The sequence below is a fragment of the Hyalella azteca genome, unplaced genomic scaffold (genome assembly GCF_000764305.2).
Source record: "Hyalella azteca isolate HAZT.00-mixed unplaced genomic scaffold, Hazt_2.0.2 contig8819, whole genome shotgun sequence".
Lineage (NCBI taxonomy): Eukaryota > Metazoa > Arthropoda > Malacostraca > Amphipoda > Hyalellidae > Hyalella > Hyalella azteca.
Window position 1 is genome coordinate 75,663 of NW_025938904.1, and position 24,960 is coordinate 100,622.

The 24,960-nt window shown below is 38.5% G+C and overlaps 2 protein-coding genes across 2 annotated transcripts; one reads left to right on the forward strand and one right to left on the reverse strand.

Moving 5' to 3' along the window:
- Positions 1-593: 593 nt before the first annotated feature.
- On the forward strand, positions 594-18,375 carry LOC108679831. The gene is made up of 14 exons (XM_047881781.1): positions 594-966; positions 1,375-2,021; positions 2,260-2,492; positions 2,675-2,755; positions 3,517-3,642; positions 6,106-6,222; positions 6,649-6,774; positions 8,375-8,500; positions 8,774-9,204; positions 9,430-9,487; positions 10,068-10,193; positions 10,606-10,701; positions 11,151-11,314; positions 16,599-18,375. The coding sequence occupies exons 1-14, from the start codon at positions 875-877 to the stop codon at positions 16,678-16,680; spliced, it is 2,505 nt and encodes an 834-aa protein (XP_047737737.1). The 5' UTR covers positions 594-874; the 3' UTR covers positions 16,681-18,375.
- On the reverse strand, positions 17,789-24,572 carry LOC108679842 (ferric-chelate reductase 1). Its single transcript, XM_047881782.1, has 3 exons — positions 24,519-24,572; positions 19,181-19,416; positions 17,789-18,647 (listed from the first exon to the last, which is right to left on the reverse strand). The coding sequence occupies exons 1-3, from the start codon at positions 24,570-24,572 to the stop codon at positions 18,572-18,574; spliced, it is 366 nt and encodes a 121-aa protein (XP_047737738.1). The 3' UTR covers positions 17,789-18,571.
- Positions 24,573-24,960: the final 388 nt, after the last annotated feature.

Genomic DNA, 24,960 nt, shown 5'->3' on the forward strand with positions numbered 1-24,960 from the left:
TGCAAACGCAAAGCAGATCAATTAATACTCTATTCCAAACCATTTTAAATCTCTACCTATGTCAATAGATCTATTCATTTGATTAAACCTATTATATAAAAATGGAAAAAATATATTGATTACCTGTTTGAAATTTACATTGCTCCACTCGTGTTCTTTGGAAACAAACCTAATTCCTTAAAATAAAATTATGATTCTTGCAAATTAAAGTTCCAACTATATTATAAGTCGTATATTGTATGCCTTCGCCCATCAGCACAAGTTGGTATAGAACATTCAGCAATTAATAAGTCCAGTAAAATTTAAAGTAATCCTTATCCGGTCGATGAACGTAACTCGATCAGGCGCTCTTTGGTTCCAAAATGCTTAAAAGGATCAGTTTCAACATGCAAATTAATCGCTAGAATTTTCTCACCACATCAAAATTAGAGTTAGTGTATTGAAACCTGAATTCGTTTTTGTGGCCGGAATGGAACAAATTAAATGCGGCTACCAAAGCAAAGTTTGTAACCACAGCTAAGACTGAGCGGCTGGCGTTGTCATGGTAACGGCATGTTAAGACACTCCAACAAAAGCTCGCAGTTTCGGAGCTGCTGTGATAGTCGCTTGCTGAATCCGATTTCATTAAATTAGAATCCAAATAATTTCCGTCTAGTTCTAATCGAAAATTCAAACAAACGTTACAAGCTGATTGGTTAACGCTCGATGTAAGCGCTGTTGACAAATGTAAGTTTAAATTTCTCAATAAATTGTTTTAAAACTTTAGTAAATATATAAAAAATATGTAGCACAACGTCGGACGCTTAGAAACGATTGAAAATTAATTACGAGATGAAATTAATTATTAAGTAAATAATTATGACAAATTAAGGCCATGAGTGACAGTGGCTCAGACGAGGATTTCTGGAACGTAGGAGGCGATGATGGACCAAGACCGGCCAGGAGAAGAGGTCATACGCGAAGAAGGTACGCAAGGACTGTAAGATAATTTAGAGAAAATTGTTTCAAAGTTTATCTTTAACTAATATGCTTGTTATAATGCAGACACTATATGCTCACGTGCAGACATGATCCACGATGAAAATTCTCGTTGAGATAAATAAGTCATGGTTGCATTAATCACAATTCGTAGAGGTTTGAGAGGCTTTCCTCCGCCAAATTTCTTTTTCTTTTACCTCCAATGGATTTTCTAATTCGACTTTATGTGGACTGTAGAAATCAGTAATCGGAAACAGATATTCTTGATTAGAGACAGAATTGCTTACGAGTAGAATTCTTTGAAATGTGAATGACATAAGTTTACACGAAATTATAATCAAGTGACAGCATCGTCGTTATTGAGAATTGACCTGAAGAATTCCGCTTTGATTTCAGCAACGTGCAGCCGTTGCCCGCGTCAACAGCAGCGGCGAGCTCAATTTTTCTACCGATTTTACCGGAACGTCAAGAAGCAACCGAGTCCAACGATGAGGACGCGGTCAATACAACTGACGAAAACGCCAATAATGATGCATGTTATGCCACTCCCTCGGATGATTTTAGCGATGCTTGTAATGTCATCATCGAGAGCAAAACGGAAGAAAGAAAGCAAATGGTGCATGAACCAAATGATGAGAAAGAAACGTATGAATCATCGTTTGAAAGCGATGACGAATTACCTATGAATAGTGGCGACGACATAAAAAATACATATGAAACTGAATCATCTTCATCAACCGGCGAGCACGCAGCGAATCACAAGACGCCAGTTAAAATAAATGGATTCGTTCTCGACGTAGATTCAAATGCAAGTAACTTCCCGTCAAACACAGCAACAAACATCACATCCAGAGAATCAGCGGAACAAAAAGTACCAGAAATCTTTCGAAATAACGAGCATTCGCCTGAAGCCGTTGACCCTTCGCCGTGCGAATTCTCTGACGACGGCAGTGTGCGGAGACGCAAAGGCAAGCTCATCAAGTGGCAGAGTCGGAGCAGCACGGACATCCGGACCAGATCTACTTCTGCAGACTACACTGACGGTAAACACGTGTGAAGTTTTAATGCAAACAGCGGAAACAGCATTAAAGTAACAATAAACTTTAAATAGATAAATTCTTATTATAATAACATAGTCCGTAAAGATTTTGTGATTTTGTACACAAGTGTTTCAATATGCATTTCAAAACAGAAGTGTACCAACTATGTAATGAGAACTTTAGAGCGCAATGAAACGCTACATGCACTCCAATTTCACGCATTGTATTTAAAACTGAACAGGACCGGACGCATTGTCACGCATGTCTGCAGAAGACGACGTAGGCTACCCACCACGAGCGCGCCTCAAGAACGCGCTGTACCGCGGCCGGCGGCACCTCGCCTTGCGGCAGGGCGACGAGGCGGTAGAGGAGTTCGTCCGAGGCTTCGCCCTCGCCAGGATCGTTCATGGAGACGAACACTGGAGAACATGTCGCTGTAGAGTCTTTCTTTCCCAGGCTTATCTTTACCTTAAGGTTATTTCTTACTTCTTAAGTTTATCGAGAAATTCAGGTCAGTTTACACAAGCGAAACGGATGAAAGATATAGACGATGATAAGTTACAAAATGATATTAATAATGAGAGATTTATTTTTACCATGAATTACTACATTTATAATCTAATGAGCCATTTCATTGGCAGGAATTTTTTCCTCAGGCAGAAAATGAAGCAAGGACTGCGAAAGAAATCTTACTAAGGAATTTAGGTACTCCTCTGGCTCCGCGGAAGAAATTACAGGTAAACGCTTAATTTCGATTACTAGGGATTCTGAGAGGTCCCGTTGTTTCCGCTACCTTGATGTCGACCCTATAAAATGTGTTATTTCGTAAGAGGGTTTCAATTTAGAAAATTATTTGCTGTTACTAAATTTTTACGATAGATTATGATGACATAATCCAACAACCCAGAGCAGGCTAGAAAATCGAGATTTCACTAGGCTTCACGCATAAGTTTTCCGGTCGTCACACCTTAACAGAAAGACTGACAGCAAAGGATAGTCGTTTCATTCACACGGTTGGTCAACCGACATTTCGGATTCTGGAACATGGAAATGAAATTTATTTTTATCGAATTTCTTGGAATGATATACTCTACAATAGAAGGCAGTACTCAAAACGGGGGCAAATTATCATTAGTCGTATCGTTTGTAAGCGTATGAATTTGAAAAAAAAAACATTGTAACTTACATAATTAAGCTATAAATATCAAAGTTGGCGAACCGAAAGAAGTAACAGACTTGTGACGTAGTATCAAATTTGGTCATTAGATAAAAAAAAAATTGGCAGCACAGACATATGAATGTGAGCTCTAGTGAAGATACGTCGCAACAAATATAATGCAATGACTATTATACATAATAATAATGAAAGAGCAACTTAATGCTGTATCCCATCAAGACAACGACGTTGACGCAGCGACGTTGAAATAAGCGTTGTAAAATGGAATCAACGTTGACTAAACTTTATTCAACGTTGTTTGTCTCTACATGGTGGGATAAGGTGCGGCATTTGCTGGTGGTGTCAGCCCTGGTCGAGGGAGAGGCGCGCCTGCTGCAAGGCAGACTGGACGGCGCAACAGCTTCGCTGTCCCGAGCTCATAAGCACGCTAACGTCTTCGAGAAAAAAGTCAGTCATTTAGAATTAATAACTGCCAACACTTAGGCCTCTATAAATGATACGGCATTACTCATGAAGGGTGGTGGAATGTTATTTAGTCGGCGTTGATTTGCATTGTATGACCGTTGATATCAATCATGAAAGATAATAAAGTATTGTCGAATTCATGCCTATAAATCATGAAACACCACACTATATAAATAATTCATGCACTAAATAAACAATATTGCGTCATTAGCATCCAAAAAGGTATTTTTGGATGCTAATGTCGCTTCGGGTGACGTAACGTAGAGGATTTACATGCGGTTTTTTAAAACAAATTTCTACTTTTCTGCTGTGCAAGAGCCGTCGGTCGATGCTTCGTCGGAAACATTTGCGCCATGCCCGTTTGACTGCCTGCTCCAACAATTCATTGGCGTCACAACTGACGATGTCATCGCTGCAGTGCACAAGCTGCCTAACAAGCACTGTGCTAGAGATCCGCTGCTGACATTACTTATAGGGATTGTGTTTGGTCGAACTTTTCAACCGCTGCATCACTGATGGCGTTGTTCCAAAGTTCAAATCAGCTTACAATACGCCTCGATTGAAAAATACAGGCATTGACGCTTCTGATCCCAAATCACATCAACCCATTTCCAATCTTTGTTGAAACTCATGGAACGCATTGTGGCCAGACAGCTGAATAACCGTCTTCAGGAGTCCGGTCTCATGCCTCGCCTCCAGGCCGCAGACCGTCATCTCCACTCGACGGAAACCGTTGTGCTGAAGGTGCTTTCAGACATTCTGCGAGCAGTAAATAGACCGCGGCGACATTGCAACACTAGCTTTACTCGACCTGTCGGCATCATTCGATACGGTCGATCATCCTACTCTATTGGGTCGACTAGACGTTTCGTTCGGCCTGAGAGTCTCAGTGCTGCTGTGATTCGAGTCCTATCTCAGCAATAGATTCCAATGCGTTCGACGCGGGAGCTCTTCTTCTACGCCATCGTTGGTCACTTAGGACGCGCCACAAGGATCAGTCCTAAGACTGTATGCGTTCCAACCTGCTCCAGCTCAATGCATCAAAAACTTACACTTCATTTGGTTGGCGACTGCTCGGCGCCAGCATCATCCTCCAGCCAACCCTGTTCGCATGGCTAACGAGTTCGTCATGCCCGCGTCTTCGGTTTGCAAACTCGGCATTCAGCTGGACTCTGAACTAACTATGAAAAATCACATTGCCAAAGTAACCGCCGCTTGTTTTGGCGCTCTACGAAGAATACGTAGCGTTAGCAGCTGTCTCTTGAGGCCGGTCCTCGAGGCCCTCGTACTGACCAGATTGGACTATGGTAACGCCACACTCTATGGACTACCGTCCACGGCACTGAATAAACTGCAATCCTTAATGAACGCTTCGGCGCGACTCGTGTGCAATAAACGGAAATTCGACCGCGTGACGCCGATATTGCGCGATCTTTTGAGGTCCAGGTTTTAAGAATATATGTAAAGTAAAAACCATTCGCACGTTGAAATTTCGGGAGTCCAAAAAAGGTAGGTAACCGTGGTAAATTATTATTCGTATTTATAATACAAATAGTTTGATAAAATGGCAAAACCTCAATGGTCCTATAACATATGCGGTACCTTCTCGTACTTATGACATCAAAGAATCTGAACACTTATTCATTCCGCCGGCCATCGCGCTGTCATATAAGCTCCTATGGCCCTGTGATAACACCAGTTACGGTTTCGGGTAAACTAAGTGTTTAGATTTTACATTTTCGGCAGATAATTAAATATTCATTGTTACATTATGATGGACTTCCGAGCAGAAGCTATACATCGTGGGGGTATATAACAATTGAAATCGTACATGTTAGTCGTCTTACAGCTACGGGTATAAAGTATAGTATAGTATAGTATCTTCGGCATTGAAGAATAAGCCTGGATAGGCCTGTCGCCGATTCTTGGCTGTTCCACATGTCGGTGACTCGAAGCGAGAAGAAATGTTGTCGCGTGGATAAGTTGAACCGCAGTTTTTTTAGTTTATAGCTGTGGCCCCTGGTGTTGGTTCTTGTTTCAAATTCTAGTTATCCTTCTGGGACCTTGTACAAACCATGAGTATACTTGTATACTTCAATGAGGTCACCACGCAGGCGACGATAGTGGAGACTGGGAAGCTTCATAATCTTCAATCTTTCTTCATAAGACTTGTCCTTTAATCCTGGTATTATCCTTGTTGCACGTCTTTGAACACTCTCAACTAAATTTTTGTCCTTTTTAAGTCTCGGTGAACACACAACGTTTCCAAACTCTAGGTTCGGGCGCACGACAGAAGTAAACAACAGCTTTATCATTTCTATATCTAGGTACTCGTAGGAGCGTCTGATCAGCCCTTAAAGTTCAATGTATATTAATATTCATGCCGATGACACGAGATTAAAATTCAACATATATTAATAATCATGATTCTTTTATTTTCTCTAGTTTAATAAAACTCGGCGAAGTATTCCCGCAAGCCTGCGCAGCGTAAAGCCCGGGGACCTGCTACTTCACACGCTCAGGGTGCAAGCTGCTCTGCTTGCAGTTTCATTCACACGGTTGGTCAACCGACATTTCGGATTCTGGAACATGGAAATGAAATTTATTTTTATCGAATTTCTGGGAATGATATACTCTACCATAGAAGGCAGTACCCTTAACGGGGGCAAATTATCATTAGTTGTATCGTTAGTAAGCGTATGAATTTGAGAAAAAAAACATTGTAACTTACTTAATTTAGCTATAAATGTCGAATTTGACGCATCAAAACCAAATTCGGTCAGTACGTGAAATAAATTGGGCAGCACTGACATAAGAATGTGAGCTATACTGAATATACGTCCCACCAAATAAAATGCAATGAGCAACTTACTGATGTTTCACATCAGGAAAACGGCGTTGAATCAACGTTGAAATTAGCGTTGTTTGATTGGAACAATGTTAACTAAACTTTATTCAACGTTGTTTGTCTCTACATGGTGGGATAAGGTGCGGCATTTGCTGGTGGTGTCAGCCCTGGTCGAGGGAGAGGCGCGCCTGCTGCAAGGCAGACTGGACGGCGCAACAGCTTCGCTGTCCCGAGCTCATAAACACGCTAACGTCTTCGAGAAAAAAGTTTGTCATTTAGAATAATAAGTGCCATAATTAAGGCCTCTCTAAATAACACGACATCGCTCATCAAGGGTGGTGGAAGGTTATTTAGTCGGTGTTTATTTGCATTGTATAACTGTTGATATCAATGATGAAAGATAATAAAGTATTGTCGANCACGTTTGGTTGTAGCTGGTCCCAAAACCACACACGCCATCCACGACACCATTACACAAAGAGTGACTTATGGTATTGACGAGACCGAAAACTCAGTACGAAGTAGAACGATCAACTAACCCCCAACTCCCTCAGTCTCGAGCGACTCACCAACCGCCTTCATCTTCATCGATCTTCATCAACATCATCACCCCCTCATTTCATCATACCATCTGAGAAAATAAAAAAATTACACCAAAAAATCGAAAACGCATGTAAATAGTTAGAGTACGAATCATTTTTGTATTTTTGTTAAACTCTGCTCAAAAAATGTTAACAATGTAAATAAAACACCTTCCCCTCATCGCCCACCAGTCCACCACCTTACAACCATCTATGGCATCTAAAGCCCTGACGGGTTACCAAACACGTCGACGCCTTGTTGCGTCGACGCCTTGAGACAGAAGTATTCCGTAGAGCATATATGAATCTTGTGTTTATAGCCATTTTTATCCGTTGTCTCATCTCGTGTCTTTCCATTTTTTGCTTACTATTAAACTTGTGTGCAACGTACCCTCGAAGTTCGTTTAAATCAGACGCCACGATAATTGCTACGTAGAATATTTTGTGATTAAAAACGTGACGGCCAGCCAGCCGTTCAGCTCATGCGTGCGGGCTGTTTTTCGTGCCAATGGTTCGGTTAAGAAAAAAAAATGTTCTGAACCTAGCCTATGATCCCGTTAGCACATTTTAACCAAACCTCAACAAGTAACTTGCATTGGCAAATTGCATAGCGAAAACTATGGTAAACAAAACGGCTTATGAAAAGCTGTCCTCGCAGAGATCTTGTTAAGATGGGCAAACGAAATCTGATGTGAGGTCCAGGTTGCAAGAATATTTGTAAAGTAAAAACCATTCGCACATTGAAATTTCAGAGTACAAAAAAGATAGTTAGGTAGCCTGTTAATACCGTGGTAAATTATTAATCGTATTAATAATAAAGAAATAGTTGAATAAAATGGCAAAACTTCAATGAGCTTATAACATACGTGCAACGCTATTCATTGTGCTTATGGCATCAAAGAATCTAAACACTTATTCCGCCGGCCATCGCGCTGCCATCACACGCCGATAACGCCTGTTATTGTTACGGGTTATGTTTCACCAAGTGTTTACTTTAGATTTTTCAGTTTCGGCAGAGAATTAGATATTCATTGCTACATTGTGATTGACTTCCTAGCAGAAGCTATAGTGTGGAGTATATTCCGCTTGACATCGTACATATTTTGTCGTCTTGCAGCTTGATTGATATTCGATCCAAACGCGTCATTCTTTCAGATACACTATTCAAGCTGATAGAACGGGTACGGTATATATAGTTCAATATATATTAATTAGAATTCATGCTGATGACACGAATATAAAATTCAACATATATTAATAATCATGATTCTTATATTTTCTCCAGTTTAATAAAACTCGGCGAAGTATTCCCGCAAGCCTGCGCAGCGTAAAGCCCGGGGACCTGATACTTCACACGCTCAGGGTGCAAGCTGCTCTGCTTGCCAGCAAAGGTCGTATCTCGCAGGCGAAGGTGCGTTATCATTTCTGCCTTAAAACGTTGTTCTACCTGCATATTGCAATCCTGAATGCGTTTTCGCAGTGACAATATGCTAAGGTGCGATGTCATATATGTACGTTATAACGTTTTGGTTCTACCAGCACGTCGTAAACAAAATGGTAAAAATATTGCGTGTCGCAGTGACACAAACCGCGAACTGCAATTCACAACATTTTAATTAACGGCTATTTAACGGCACTGAATTAGAGTATTGATGCACATGGTATTCTCTTCTTTGTAATTCAGGAGAAGCTTGAGGATGCTGTTAGACGAGCTGAAGACATTGGCGGAGCGCACGACCGACGCCTTGTGCTGCTACTGCAGCAGTACGGGGAGCTGCTCATTCTCAACTCCCAAGAGCAGCGAGAGAAAACCAAAAAACTCGCCCAAGTCTCTCTTGACGATTTAAAGCTGACGACTGCTTCATCGAGATCAAGAATCAGAGAACGACTAGCATCTAGCTATGGACAATTTCCTGTTAGAAGTAATTTGAAAAGCAGCGTCAGCAAGAGTTTATCCTCAAATTTGAACACGCAATTTAACGTGGAAGAAAGTGGACTGGAATCTATCGATACAGAACCCATACAAGATCATGCAAGAAGTAATCTCCACCTCGGAGACGATGTGACCAGAGGACTGGCGATGCTGAGTAGAGCTGTGCAAATAACGAAGGCTATGTACGTTGTCTGAGCTCATCAATTTATTCTGCTTTTCAGATCAGGACTTTAATATTGTTATTAGTATTTAGCAGAATTATTCATGAACTTTTTAGGAACAGACTCACATTTTTGCACTCTAACATAAAAAAAAATAAAATTTTGTTTCTAACAATTAAATTTGATTTGCCTAGCGTCCGATTGCTTCAGAGGTTAATTTAACGTTTCTAGTGTAATTTTTTTCAGTAACAGGCCCGGCAGCGGAGCAGAATTGGATGCAAGAGCCCTCCTTGTAAGATATAAGGTGGGTTTAGCCGCTACAGTTGATAAATTCAGACAATCATTGCTACTCTATATGATTAATAAAAGGTGCACTTTCAAATGCGTAAAGTTATCCACAATATGGTAGTGTGAAATCAGCGAAAAGCTGTCCGTCATAAAATTCATTCTTGTACCAAAATGACGAATGAAAAGAGAAGAGTGATTATTACGATTGAAATAAGCTTGTGTTTCACCGTCGAGTCACTTAAGCAGGAAGAAGTTCGTCAAGGTATTGCATGTAGCTAGTTCAATAATTTCCGGGAAATTTTTTGAGCCACGCAGTCATTATTATTGGCTAGTCAGTGATAAATAGATCGCATTTCAACACAACATAAAACCAATGATCTAAAGCGCAAATATCCTCTACCAACCAATGATCATATACAGAAAGTTCATGTCAAAGCCACGATAGCTGATCAGTCTTTGTCTTCAAGTACAGTCATGTAGGTCTCCTCAGATGTTATTTTGACGGCCGTCATGGACCAACAGGTTCTAACGTCGTTAGTCATTTAGGTCTCGGCCAAACCACTGAGGCAATTAGTCATTGGTTTGAAACGCAACAGGTAACGCAGGGTCGGTACGAAGCAGCTGACGCGCTGCGCGAGCTACACAGCCTCTACACCGTCGTCAGCAGAGCGCAAGGGGCCGTCAGCTGCCCTGCCCTCACCCTTCAGGGACTTACCTCTCAGGTTAACTTTTATTGGGATAGCAGTCGCACTTATCTCTGCAAATAAAGCAAATTCGTAGTACAAATTTATTCCATGTAAATTTATTTAATTGTAAAACCGCTGAATCATCAAAGTTACGAGCTCTATCAGAAACTGGGATATAATATATTGGAAACCAACAATCAGCGAGTACAGAACAATTCTGAACCCAAGTAGACTTGTACTCACATAAAGACATGTTAGGCTGCCGCTGCACTGCCTGTAATGTATAAGTCTGTAATGTATAAGTCGAGAAATCTCGCTTCTGGCCGCCTTATTACTTTACTTGCACCGTTGCACGTAAAAAAATCGATGCGTTTCTCGTAAATATGTCAAGCGACGTTACGAGCGTCCGGTTAATTCTGGAATTATCAATTGTCGTTCGTTACCGCAGGTCTTGATGAACGACAAGAAGTTCGACGAAGCGAGCGAAGAATTACGGAAGATGCTGAGCAACACACGCAACCTGTACGGCGACTTCAGCAAGCAGGTGACAAATCAAGCATCGCCCCCTTGTCTACGAATCCATTAACAACCTTCAATGTTTTTCGCACCTGAAAGCCTGTTATTCATACGTGAATATTGGTATTCGTACCTGGAGGAAGTTTCTTCGTTAAACTGATTGCTAAATTTCTACTGGAGGCCTGGGGCTGTGATATTAATATTATCAAAATAGTTACGAGTTTGTAACTCTGTCAGCCAATCACTGTTAGATTTTCAAGCTAAACCCACCAATCACAGATAAAATATTGGTTGCTACGCGTTTTGATAATTTTTTTATAAAGAAGCACTCCTTCCTTTCTACCGGTTCTTTTCGTTGGAAAAAATGTCGGTAGTCGTATAGCGATATTACACAAATATAGTTCATTAGAACCAATGGTGGTAATCTACCATTGCACAAATATAGTTCATTATAACAGCGTGTTTTATGCATGACAGGCGTGCCAGGTGCTCCAGCAGCTGTGGCACGTGCGAGCGCTTGCCAGAGACGTGCCAGGTCTTGCAGAGGCCTTGAGTCAACTCCTGTCATCAGAGGTGCTCGTATACGGCACCGGCAGTCAACATGCTGATAACACCAGAGTCAAACTACGACACACGTTGCAGTGAGTTCATTGTCAGAGTTAGATAAATAAATTTTACGCTGGAGTGAATTTCAAGTCCCGAGTCAAAGAACGTCAGACTTTGCCGAGTGTTAATCATCCACGTCAAACAACATCATACCTTGTAAATTCGTCCTTGCACTTGAGGCTTTGGTGAAAAAGTCTCCAAAATTTCTGATAACAGCGTATATTAAAGCCAAGAGAAAATATAAACCCTCCCTCATAACAAAATATCAGACTTATTATATTTTTCTACACAGGGAAAAGCGTACAGTTATTTTTGTTCTGGTGAGCTCATTCCATTTTCAAGCTTCTATGTATTTCAAGATTACAACCAACGCGATGCAGCAGTGCATCAATGTGCATCATTGAACATTTCCCGGTATGCACATGCTTACCTCATCTGCAGTTCTGCACCAAACGCAATGAATCCGTTAAAATCGTTCAATTTACATTCATGTCATTTATTTCCTTGTGACGTTTATTCTGTAGACCCAAAGACAATGCATCTTACATAAACGTAAAAAGAGTATCACCGAAACAAGGAAAATGCGCCGAATACTTCAGCTAATAGTAGTATATGTTAACATAGTTCAAATTTCGACAACAGTTACTGATCTGTCTGATTACACCAATATTTACTGAAAAGTATCCTTAAAACGAGTAGGGTTAAGATTCGTAATACTTACGGTCCAGTTACAGAAAATCAGCTACAATAATCGACGAAATAATTTTTTGCAAACTTTTCAGAAAACCTGACATTGATGATTGGAATGCGTCCGACAGAAAAATGCCCGTACGACTTACGAGGAATAGAACGCTTACGAAATAATACGAATGTCCAAGGGGTCGTACACTTACCGTCAATGCCGATAGCGCTGCGATAGCACCGACAGCGACAACTGACAAGGCAGTAAAGTCGACGGCTTTCCATAGAAACGATCTATTTTATGGGCGCGAAACTAAAGTTTATCTTTCTAGCCCGATCAAAACAGCTTCGCAATCGTAGTCGTCATATGGTTATCGAACCCTATATAGGTACCGTACTTCGTAGGTTCCGAGTTGAGCGAGTTCTGACCACACACACACACAGTGACCAGATTTAATTACCTATATTTTTTATGAGCGGCGAAACAACTGCAGTATTTGTCGAGTGGTGACTTGTGTGACGTGCGTTAATGGCGTTAGTCCTTAGATCCAGTTGCTACTTCAGTAACAGCTGCGGCTAATTGGGCTCAAGTTTTGGTTACGTTTGATAAAAGATGCTAAAATTAAACGCTTCAAGAGATCTTACATCTCACCTGTTACCTTATGATCCTATTCATTTCCTGGTAGGAATATTCTGTGCTAAAGGCCGGAATAATGGAGCAATAAAACTGATAACTCATACAAAAAACATTCAAGGTTTCAAGCTTCTGTTTAAGCTTTTTCCAGGCATCAGTAAACACAAATCCTAGAACTTTTCTTGCACCTTAAATGCAAAATTGCCTACAAGCACCTTAAATGCAAAATTTTACTACGTACCTAGAAGCTAGAACCGCAAGAGAGTACACGGATGGTGCTACCTAGATTCTAGACAGAGGCAAGACTCAGAAGAAATTACTAGCTTTGCTGGATATTTCTTCAGACTTCAGATCGTAAGCAAACGTTTCACTAGATAGCAACGAGATTCGACTTCCTTCAAATGAGTCATGACCGCCTTTTTCTCCTGTGTTCTTGACAGAAATGAAGAGGATGCCCAGAATGGCAAAACTCAAAACACTTGAACTCACCACCCCCGTATAAATGGCGAAGGTTTTCTATTTCGAGCCAGGATGAATTCATTTTTAGCGCATTTTCTCATTTATGGAAAAAATGCACTATTGTGCTCGCCATGTCCGTCTGTCTGTCTGTCTGTCTGTCTGTCTGTCCGTCCGTGACCTCAAGTTTTCGTCAACGAGAAAATGCGCTCTCTGTCACTCACTATTCAACATGAATTCAATATGTTCCCCATTCGTTTGTTATGACTAAATGACTAAATGACTCCTATCGGCCCTCCAGACTAGCTAAGTTAATAATAAGGCTAAATCTACATCAACCTAATCATTGTCATAAGCTAGCACCTGAATCAACTCAAAAAATGCAATACATTTTTGGTTCACACTGGTTATAATTTGAGTGAAATTCTATTTTGAATTATGACACTCAATTAATCGTCGTTATAATAGCAATTTGTGAATAAAGCTGATTGTATTTGCATTTAGACGATCTTAAAATCCATATTAAATGCAAAATTCTAGAGCTCTAAGTACTGTTAAACGGAATTATTTCATGAACTTCTCTACATTTAATGATTACAAATTGTCATCGTTTATATCTGCTCTGCCATTTTCAATTGTTCATTGCATTCATTGCGCCACAAAGGAACAATTCAGTACGTGGACTGAGGTCGGTCATGCGTCGTGCTGCCGTGACGCAACGACCGCAGCTATGTCGCGCCGCCTGCTGTCGCCTCAGGCAGCAACGACCTCGTTGCATTTTCTGCTGTTACAGCTGAGGCTGCAGTTACAACTGCTGCTGCTGCTGCTGCTGTTGTTACAACTGCTGCTTCAGTTCGTGCTGCTTCAGCACTTACAGCTAAGCCGCTGTTACAGTTGAGGCTGCTGTTGCAACTGAGCAACAGCTGAACTGCAGTTACAGGCTACAGCTGAGCTGCAGCTTGAGCTGCAGTTACAACTGCTACTGCTCCAGTTATTTCTGCTGCCGCTGCTGCTGCTGCAGTTTCCATTGATGCTGCAGTATGAGCTGCTTCTGCAGCGTTTGTTCCAACTAATGCTGCCGTTACAGCTGCGGTGAATTTATAACTGCTGCGCCAGTGACTGCTGCTGATGTAGTTCCAGCTGATCCCCCTGTTATAGCTATTGCTGCAGTTATAGTCCTTGCATATAGCATTTATATTTGGATTAACTAAAAATCGCCATCTAAACATCCTTCTGTTGATTTTTCCATTTTTCTATATAACTATGGTTATTCTAATTTCCTTCAAATACTGTAATTATTAATTTGTTTCGAAAATTAATGAAAAATGAAATTGTGTCGGTGTAAGTCTTCAATGTGTAGGATTTAATATTTTGACAATCATTTAGTATATTTAGTTATATTTCCTCTAATTTAGTTTTGGATAACATGAGTTCCTTGACAGTGCGTGTGGCTTGTCATTTAATACGCATTTACTGTGTGGTATTGTCTTAACACTGACCCGATTATGTGTTCACTGTTTTTATACTGAGACTGAATCAATTTCACCTTGAGTGAGTGAAACGTCCTGGAACAGAATTCAACCTAATTCTCACGTAATTGATAACAATTGGTTGCGGAGATAATCGAAGTGAAAATACAGTACAGATCTTATTTAGCTCTAATCGCAAGTGAGAAAATTGTCACGGATACATTGCCTTAAATATTCATAACTTGTAATGCAACAAATGTTGGATCATACTAGATGGCTGGAAAATTATTTATGATAGTCAGTTGAGCCCACGTATGTAAAACGAATCATATATTAAAAACGAACGCTCTTCAGTTGCATGTTCTGCGCTCATTCGCCCACACACTGCAATTTTTTTCCGTTCATTTTCAAATTCTTGATTTAGGCATACAGGAGTGAAACGTATACGTTCTAAAAACTTCAAGACATTTGTATGGAAAGACTTCGATTATACCGGAAGCCGTTACGTTATAATATTGATGAATCTCTTCATAGCTGGCAGTATTTTGCGTGTCGGCGACATTCAGACACACCTTCAGCAATCAGTTGTGTCGGGGCTGAAGCATGTAAATGAGAGTCAAGTGGAGGACAAGTCTGGCTGCAGGGCTTTTTTCAACGATGATAATTACTTCTTTGTTCCAAAATGTGCTCATAATTCAACACAAATTTGGACAATGGATATTTTTCTGTTTATTTGTCGGGCTTTCCCGTACGCTTATACTTTCTTATACTTTCGTATGAATGCTCACTATTCTCATTCGAGTGTGGATAATTTTGAACTTTCTATTATTACCATGATTAATATATTTTCAACATTATCCATCACGAGTTTGAATGTCAAAATGACGTAAGTTCGTGTATCATTTATGATTAGCACGGAAGACGGAAATACTGTTATTGTGTAACGGATGTAACTAAGAATGACGGAGAAATGCTAAGAAGTGTTCGAACCTTAATAATTCAAACCATATCTATTTAAATGCAGAGACAACGTTTCCTCATAACTTGAGTCATAACCTTCATATAAGGCAACATGCAAATGAATCTGAGTGCTCTGTTTTTTCGATGTATGGAATGACATTCATCAATGATAATAGACTCTAAATGCCCGGTTACATGAGTTACCTTTAACAGATGAAACATTAAGCTTCCAAACTATGAGTAAATTTTTCTATTGATTATCCACGGAGGTATAATGGAATAATGGAGGTGTATGCACGTGTGTGCGTGTCGGTTTTAATTTATTAACGATGACAGCATTCATGTGAGGAGCATCATAATGTGTCCTTTTTAATTTTAGTATCAAGTTAAAAAATTGTTGGGACAACTCAGATTAAAGGATAAATAACACGATCACTTTATAAGTTATGCTTACCAAAAGCGCATGGCGTATAAGATCAAAATTTCCAAAATACAATTTTTTGTTCAATTCAATAAGCAGCAACGATCGAGCAGCAATACTCTTTTCAGGAATACTGTCATCGATCATGCTACTAATTTGAATAAATTAACACATTCACACCTTCATTAAGCGTTAAAAATGTTTAAATCCCCCTTAACGTTTAATTTTATGCACTACCGTCTCAAGGCGATAGATCCACCGGATGCGCTGGCCAAGCCAAGCATGTGTGGTTGCGCAGTAAAATTGTCGTGTCGAAACCTGCATGCAGGAGCTGCGGCAACAACAGGATGTTGCAATTGGTTTAACCTTGCGTTTTTAAATGATTTCTTCTCAAACAAATTTTGCGGGCCAAAAAAAAAAACGAATAATATGTCGGAAAGTCATTAGCTTTCCTCTATGTATGCGCTTTTGAATTGTCTCATTGTAATCAATAATTTCGGTTCTGTTTACTTGAAAGTTCCTGAGACATGCGAAACAGCAGGGGTTGAGGTTTTTTGTGAATTTCAAAGATTCTCCCGCGTTTGTAAACTATCGTGCATAACTTCTGGAATGGTAATCATTCCAATGATTCATTATTGTTCTGTGCAATGTTCAATGTTCAGGCAAAATATTTAACTTACCAATTTTTATTGTTGCAGGCAACTTTCAATTGCTCACCGGACGAAATTGCTGCGACGTCACCCAGAATTACAAGTAAGACCACGTTTCAAGAACCTTTGAAGAAATTTTAGTACTTATCTAAAGCTGAACAAAACTAGAAGTCACGTAATTTTCCGTTTTATCGTTTACACAACAATTTATTTCATGCAAGCTATTCGAGAAAACATAAAAATACATACCACGCTCGGAATCATACTGATGATAAGCAAATAAATCATTATTGCATGTGATTCTCAGAAATATTATCTTTTTGTTGTGATTGTAACTCCGGCCGAGCGTCACATAGTGTCTGTTGTAACAAATTATACGCACACTACATTGACTGAACTTGTTCTGTCTCAATGACGTAATTTAAATATCACATATCATATAATAATAGTTATGAAGCGTGTCTTTTCAGCTTTGGGTTTTTGAATACCTACAATAGCTGTGTGCTAGCTTATGAACGAATTCCGTATAATATGATTAACCTATCATTACTTTTGAGTGATTGATTCGGGTTGCTGGACCGGGGCACAAAATAGCTGCAAATCAAGCGAGCATTAACTCCTAACTACGAGCACATGCATTATGTAAAATTATGGAATACATTTAATCTTCATATTTCTTGAATACTGTAAATGCGTCTTATCCTTAGAAATGCTCCTAATTTCATTAACTGGGCGTTTAAAGTTATACAACTTTTAACCCATATTTTGTGGACATGAAGGACTAAAAATCTACTAGGCATTTGAGATCGAACAGCAATGTGGCTAGGAAAGTGTAACTTCGAATGAATATATTCAAGAAATTGTCCACTTGCTCATCCTATATACTTTATAAGGTATGTGATATTTCTAAACACATTTCCTACACCTAAGAAAACAAATAGATGTGAGAGGCGAGATATTTTTGTATCGTCGTTTCCTATTATATATAAGCTTTAGATGTTTCGGCACGCATGTAAAAACAATTGATGTGACATTGTTTAATGAGGTATTGTAATGGAGCAAGAGCTGCCTGCGCGTGACTTTAAAGAGTCTGTGTTCGAACCGGTTGGATGCTTCGCTGGAAAGCTTTTGTTCTAATTTGGCTCAAAATGTCATCGGTCACGGACGATTAAAATACAACATATTATTTACCACACGATTTTCATCAAAGAAATTGGGCAATAAAAAATTAATATTCGAAAAAAGAAGATATATTCGAAAAAATAGTAATTGGTGCAGTAATAAAACAACGCTATGATAAATTATCGCAGATAATTTTTTAGGACATTTTTTCCACAATTTATTCTAACACTCTCACCGATTTGCAATATGTGACTTACATAAAATATAATTTTTTCGGATTCTGATCATTTATTTATCACACAGAGATAATACTGAAGAAAAGTCGTAGCTCAATTTAAATCAATATAGAACATAATATTAAAATATCAATGTATGGTTTGATGTCCTACGCATCAGGGCTTATTATGTAATTAAATATTTTCATAAAATTTGAATGTTCCCGCCGTAAAAAAGTATGTGTATTTTAATCTATAAATTCGTAAAATGCTTCGCTCTATCTAAAGCTAAAGGACGAAAAGTTGAGAGATTCCCCCAGTCTTTGTTTTAAGTAGTTTTTTCGATCTTTTCGAATATATAACAAATACATTGGAGGATACAGCATTCCCTTCAAGGATAGCTAAACGTGAACAAGTGAGAAATTGCATTTTCTTTCCGGTCCATGGATACTACTAGTCAATATTATCAATAATTAATTATTATTCAAATTGCCACAACATTTATAAACAATATTATAATTTAGATTTTCGTAAAGAATATTATGCACATTTTTCAGATTAAAAATATAAATGTTTTTTTTCAATATATTCAAGCCGTTGTATAGAATTCATCTAGTGTTAATTAGTTATTACTTTTCTCATAGAAACTTGTTACGTAACATAGAGGAAATGTTGGTGAATGAATTAAAAGTGAGGAGGTCGAAGGACCTTGGCGAAAACTTTCGACCAATACTTGTCGTATTCCTCCAGGATGGTTGCTCTGAAAAATAAAATAATGTAAATTTAGATTTAATATGTGAGCTCATTTCAGAATAACGGCTTAGTAAACTTCGGCACTAAATTTAAATTTTAAAATTACGATAATTCCAGACAATCCATTTGGTAATCTATAGCATAATAAATGAAAGTTTAGTCATGTTCTCAAAGAGAAATTGATTAATCATGCTTATTTTGATAAATGCAATCCTATTTTTGAAATTGATTTAGAATTTTTTTAGAAGAAACTTGACTTGAACAAAAGTCGTCGTTGTCGTTCATCTAAAATTAAAACTCGTGATATATTTTTACAGTCATGCTTCAATTTCTTCTATATTTCTTATTCACTGTTGCATAATTAAACTTTCTTGCTACATGTATTCTGCAGCCGAAAATGCACCACATAAAAAAAGCTCTTATATACTTACTACTACTCGCATAAATATTTTTTATTTCTAACAGAAAATATTGCTTTATCTGGACGCTTATATGAGTATTCATGAAGTAATTTTATTTTTAAGCTAAAAACTGCTTTACCTGAAGTAAACATTGCCTCCGTGTCCATGTTGGGGAGCCTTCCAGATGAAGGAAACGTCTTTTTTGGGTCCAGGGTGAGAGTGCGTGATGGCTGAACACTCGTCGTGGAGCTTCGAGTAGTCGTTCTTAATGAACGATCCGATGGGTTTGTAGTCGTCGTCAATGGCTTGGATGAAGAAACCCTTGATCTTAGGACCACTAACGTGCACTGGAACCAAAAATATTACATTTAAATGCTGATGACAGCCTGAAGCTTTAACAATAGCGTTATCGCACGGAAACTTCTTCGCCGCAAGGTAGGAAAATTAGATAATTATTTTAAATCAGCAATCAAATGCTTGTTCACGGACCTCGCTCAATGATATCATCGTAAAATTTAATTGGGAAGCTCCTACACCAAGATGTTTCCTAGCAAAATTCGTACAAATTAGTAGATTGGAAAATGTTATAAAACAAAACTTTGCCGTAATGCGTACGATTAAGTCAATTTTTATATGTTTCCATACGATTCACCAATTGTCTATAGTACTCTGAACACGAATTTCTAAATCGTTCTACCCGAGCATCGATTAGAACTACAACATTCACGAAGACAAAGTTTATCATCATTCTAACTGGACGCGGATTTATAATAACATTTACGATAAATATCCGCAATGATTATAACAAAGTGAATTAAATTCTGGCTCACTGAAAAATAAGCAACGAAATTTAAAGTGAGTTAGAAAATGTCACGACTTTCTTCGATGAAAGCATTCACTATTAACTGCAGCCTCTGAGGACGAATTCGAAAGCAGGGGTGATTGATCTATAAGCGTGGTGCTACGCGAATTGAATTTTGTAAACAGCGTAATACCCTTTTTAATCCCGTGATTCACTTCAGAAAAAATAAAACAGAACTCTTAGAACGACAAGAAATAATTAATTTAATCTAAATAACGTAGTCTAAATATTCAATAATTTTATTATATTTGTCGAATGATGCATACAAATAACAGACTGTCCTGAAAAAATCTTTTTTTCTTCAATTATTACTCATCTAAAAAAACCTACATTTAGTGGCGGAATAGAAAACCAAGCACGGACGATGCAAACTCGATGAATAAATTCGATAAATGAGTAAAAATGTATTAAAGAATCTGGGAAAGTTCACTCTCATCTCTTTAAAGAAATTTTGCCTATATTGATACTCTGGTCTCAACTCTTCATAAACTCTGTCGAAGTTCGATTGTTGTTTAGTCTTGTTGTATCTAAAATTGCTGTCAGGCGTACGGTCCATCGAATAGTTCCAACAAATGTTTATGGAGTTCCAATTAAGTAACTTACAGCACGCACAATTTTCTGTATAGTGCTCTCAGAGATATGAGTGAGATTTCGTCCGAACATCGATGCAATTTTTAGCGCATTTCCTCATTTATAGAAAAAAGGCGCTATATATTTTGCTTGTCATGTCTGTCCGTCTGTCTGTCCGTCCGTCCGTGACCACGTTTTCGTCGTAGAGAAAATGCGCTCTCTGTCACTCACTGCAGTGAGTACTGAGTTATATTTTTTTTCTTGTGTGAGGCATTCTGACCCTCAGTTCAGAAAAAGGGTGCATCAGCTATAAGAGCAGAAAATGCGTCGCACTATCTGGAAAATTCGACCCACTCATTCCTCTGAGAGTGTGAACTATTAGGAGCATTGACGATGTACGTGAGTTGGACAATGCACCATGATTTCCTAGTTTTTTAATCATTACAGGTTTGTATTGATGTCTAATTATATTTCGAAATTTCATCAGTTAAAAATCCCTCTGAATAAATATTATTTAGTGCTCTACCTAAAAACATCGACCAGAATATTAAAATGAATATTGAATTTCACCAGGCATGAATATTGATAAAAATTAACATAAAAGGAATTTGCGATGAATTCTGATCGTTTCATCAACACCGCGTTTCTATTTGCATACAATATGCTGACTAAAAGAGTGCATGATGGCGCTCTAACTGCTGACTAAAAGAGTGCAAGATGGCACTCCTAACTGCAGACTAAAAGAGTGCATGATGGCGCTCTAACTGCTGAATAAAAGAATGCATGATGGCGCTCTAACTGCAGACTAAGAGAGTGCATGATGGCGCTCTAACTGCAGACTAAATGAGTGCATGATGGCGCTCTAACTGCAGACTAAATGAGTGCATGATGGCGCTCTAACTGCAGACTAAATGAGTGCATGATGGCGCTCTAACTGCAGACTAAATGAGTGCATGATGGCGCTCTAACTGCTTACTAAATGAGTGCATGATGGCGCTCTAACTGCTTACTAAAAGAGTGCATGATGGCGCTCTAACTGCAGACTAAATGAGTGCATGATTGCGCTTTCGAACATTCTTGCGCGGTCTTACCCACGGAATGACTCAGCATGAAAAAATCGAGTCCATGAGTTTCTAATCCCGGTAAATGCTACGGCCAACGAGTAAAACATTTTACGCAAAACATACATACAAATCTTTTCCAAACACCGATTTATGGAAAAATATTTATTTTGAAGCGTATTTGTTGCTCGTGACCACCAAATGACANGGACGGACAGACGGACGGACAGACAGACAGACAGACGGACATGGCGAGCACAATAGTGCATTTTTTCCATAAATGAGAAAATGTGCTAAAAACAGAAGCAAGTCGATCACGCTCATGAGATTAATTTTGTCATGAGCAATCTTCTGGCGTTGTGAACGCTGCGTAGAGTTTTGTAATACCGGTCGACATAAATTTTTTGGTTCCGTTATCGACAATCTGATAAAAATGCCGCAAACGCTCGATAATATGCATAAAATAAATTGCATTGTTTGGCGTACGTGAGGCGCGACATTTCTGAATACATATAAAAACGATTTTGAAACTTCATCAGATTTTTTATATAGATGACTTCGATATTTCGTTGTCCTTTAATTGGAAAATGCGTGCGAGCGATTGCAATAATATTTGACATCATCGCGTAAAGATCGAAAATGTAGTAAAGATGAAACCAAATTATAAATAATCATCTATACCTGCTGCAGCGTTAATTTTAGCTCAAATAAACTGTTCTTTGTTGGCTTAGTCTGCGAAATACTTTTGCCAGGGATATAATTTTTTTTAAAGAATAGCTTATTAATTAATGGAAAAATATTACGATAATTTTTTTCTACATACGGTCATGCGCTGACACTTGAAAATTTAGCGAAATTTTTTATATAAATTAACAATTTTTTGTCATGTTGCCAGATTTCAAAGAATTTTTTTGTGACCTTCTTCTCTTTCCTAGACAGCTTTGGTTATTGCAATAACTGACGGGAACCTAATAACAATGAAAAAATAAAATTTGTAATATTGATTAAAAATAATAGTAATATTAATGATAATAATAAAATCATAATGATAATAATAAAATAATAATTGACAATAATAAAATAATAAATATAATACAAAAATATCAATAAAAAATTGCGTCAATAATTGACGAGAACTAAGGCCTAAAGTTTCACAGCGAATTCAAGGCTCTTCACGTTCAAAAACAATCTTATTAAAAGACAGCATTCAAGGGGAAATCATAAATTCAAAAACTATTTAAATTTCATAATGAAATTCATTTGTGTATTTTAGCAATTCTGATATATATTTTGCTCCAAACAACAGACAGTTCACGAATTGAATCATTATATTAAACATTAACCTAATCAGTCAGTACCAGGAGTGCGTAAAACCGAGCTACCTTCCAATATGATGTGGTACTGTCTTCAAGTTATTAATAAAAAATTGTGCATCTGGGAAAAATGGATGGCTACAAAATTAAACATTAAATCAATCATAATAATTTTTTCGAAACGAACTGACATATACCCGACACAAAGAGCAAAAAAAAAACTCTAAAAGGCTACAACAATTTCTCGTCACTGATCTGCAATATTTTAACCAACCATAACATGCGTGGGTCATTCGAGACCAAATGGTACGTCGCTCTTGATACTTACGGTCCAGTTACAGAAAATCAGCTACAATAATCGACGAAATAATTATTCGCGATCTTTTCAGAAAACCTGACATTGATGATTGGAATGCATCCGGCAGAAAAATGCCCGTACGAGCCTACGAGGAATAGAACGCTTACGAATGTCCACGGGGTCGTACACTTAAAACCCCTTTCACACAGGGCAGTAAATACTGCCAGCGTCCGACAGTATTTACAGCCGAACCTTAGCGGACATACGAAATGTGCACTGCTGTTCACACACGACTGCTTTTACTGCGGCGTAGAACTTGACGCCTGACGCCAGCGCGTGTCGCGCTAAAACTGCGGCGGTAGATTTGCCGCGACAGTTTAGCTTGCAATGGTATTCCATGTAATCTTTCACACTGGGCGGTTTTTGATGCCAGTCATGCCACATCCTAGCAGACAGTGGTGCCGTATTTTAGGTTCATAATAAACAGCACTGCATGACATAGATTATAGCATAATATTATTACATAAATATCGGTACATAAATAATGTTACATAAACATAAAGATACACATTGATAAATATATATATCCTTGAAGTGATAGAGATATATTTCATATAAGATATATTTTACATAAAATATATAGGTATTTCCATAGAGATGTATTTACATTATTCTCACGTAGAGATAGATTTCCATATAGAAATATTGTTACATAAACATAGAGATGGACTGATGAAGCATAAAACACTGCAAGACTGAGACTGATAGATCCCAGCAGTAAAAAGCGCCTCGTGTGAAAGATTGCGCGGTAACTACTGCCGCGGCATTTTTGACGCGCGCAGTATCTACTGGCTACTGCCCTGTGTGAAAGGGGCTTAATTACCGTCAATGCCGATTGCACCGACAGCGACAAGGCATTAAAGTCGACGTCTTTACATGGAAGATGGAAACGATCTATTTTATGGGCGAAACTTAAGTTCTGACTGGACACAGTGACCATGTTATATTTTTTTTACTAGCGGCGAAACAACTGTACCTAGTATTTGTCGAATGTTAATGACGTTAGTCCTAAGACTAAGAACCAGTTGCTACTTCAGTAACAGGCTAACAGCTGCGGCTAATTGGGCTCTAGTTTTGGTTACGGTTGAAAAGAGATGCTGAAATAAACACTTCAAGAGATTTTACATCTCACCTGTTACTTTATGATCCTATTCAGTTCCTGGTACAAAATCTGTGATAACGGCCAGAATAATTTAGCAATAAAACTGATAACACATAGTACAAAAAACATTCAAGCTTCTGTTTAAGCTTATTCCAGGCATCAGTGAACACAAATTCCAGAATTTTTTTGACTTGTTATACAGGCAACTTACCTGCAAAATTTCACGTCTACGTAGAACCGCAAGGACGAACATGGATGGTGGCATGGTGCTAGCGGCTAGCCGCTAGGGCTATCTAGACTCTAGAGGCAAGACTCAGAAGTAGGTAGGCTGCTTACTACTTAGCTTTGATATTTGTTCAGAACTTCAGATCATAAGAAAACGTTTCACTAGATAGCATCATTCCGAGCTGGAATAGCACCAACTATAATATTTTGATTTTATGAAATAATAGTAATCTCCAACTATTCATTCACCCTATATAAGCGCGCCAATGTAAACACAGTCACGCACTGTACATAAACGTGCCACTGTTAAACCCAAACAGTCACTCTACATAAACGCGTCAATGAAAACACGAACAGTCACTCTACATAAACGCGCCAATGTTAAACCCAAACAGTCACTCTACATGAAAAAATATTTTATTTATTCA

Coding starts and splice junctions, on each gene's coding strand:
- LOC108679831 (XM_047881781.1), top strand. CDS start 875: ATGAGTGACAGTGGCTCAGACGAGGATTTCTGGAACGTAGGAGGCGAT. Junction 6,223..6,648: donor CAGTTTCATTCACACGGTTG/GTCAACCGACAT, acceptor TGGTGGGATAAG/GTGCGGCATTTGCTGGTGGT. Junction 9,205..9,429: donor GTGCAAATAACGAAGGCTAT/GTACGTTGTCTG, acceptor AATTTTTTTCAG/TAACAGGCCCGGCAGCGGAG.
- LOC108679842 (XM_047881782.1), bottom strand. CDS start 24,572: ATGCCACCATCCATGTTCGTCCTTGCGGTTCTACGTAGACGTGAAATT. Junction 19,417..24,518: donor GTAGACGTGAAATTTTGCAG/GTAAGTTGCCTG, acceptor GGCTGTCATCAG/CATTTAAATGTAATATTTTT. Junction 18,648..19,180: donor GGAGGCAATGTTTACTTCAG/GTAAAGCAGTTT, acceptor TTTATTTTTCAG/AGCAACCATCCTGGAGGAAT.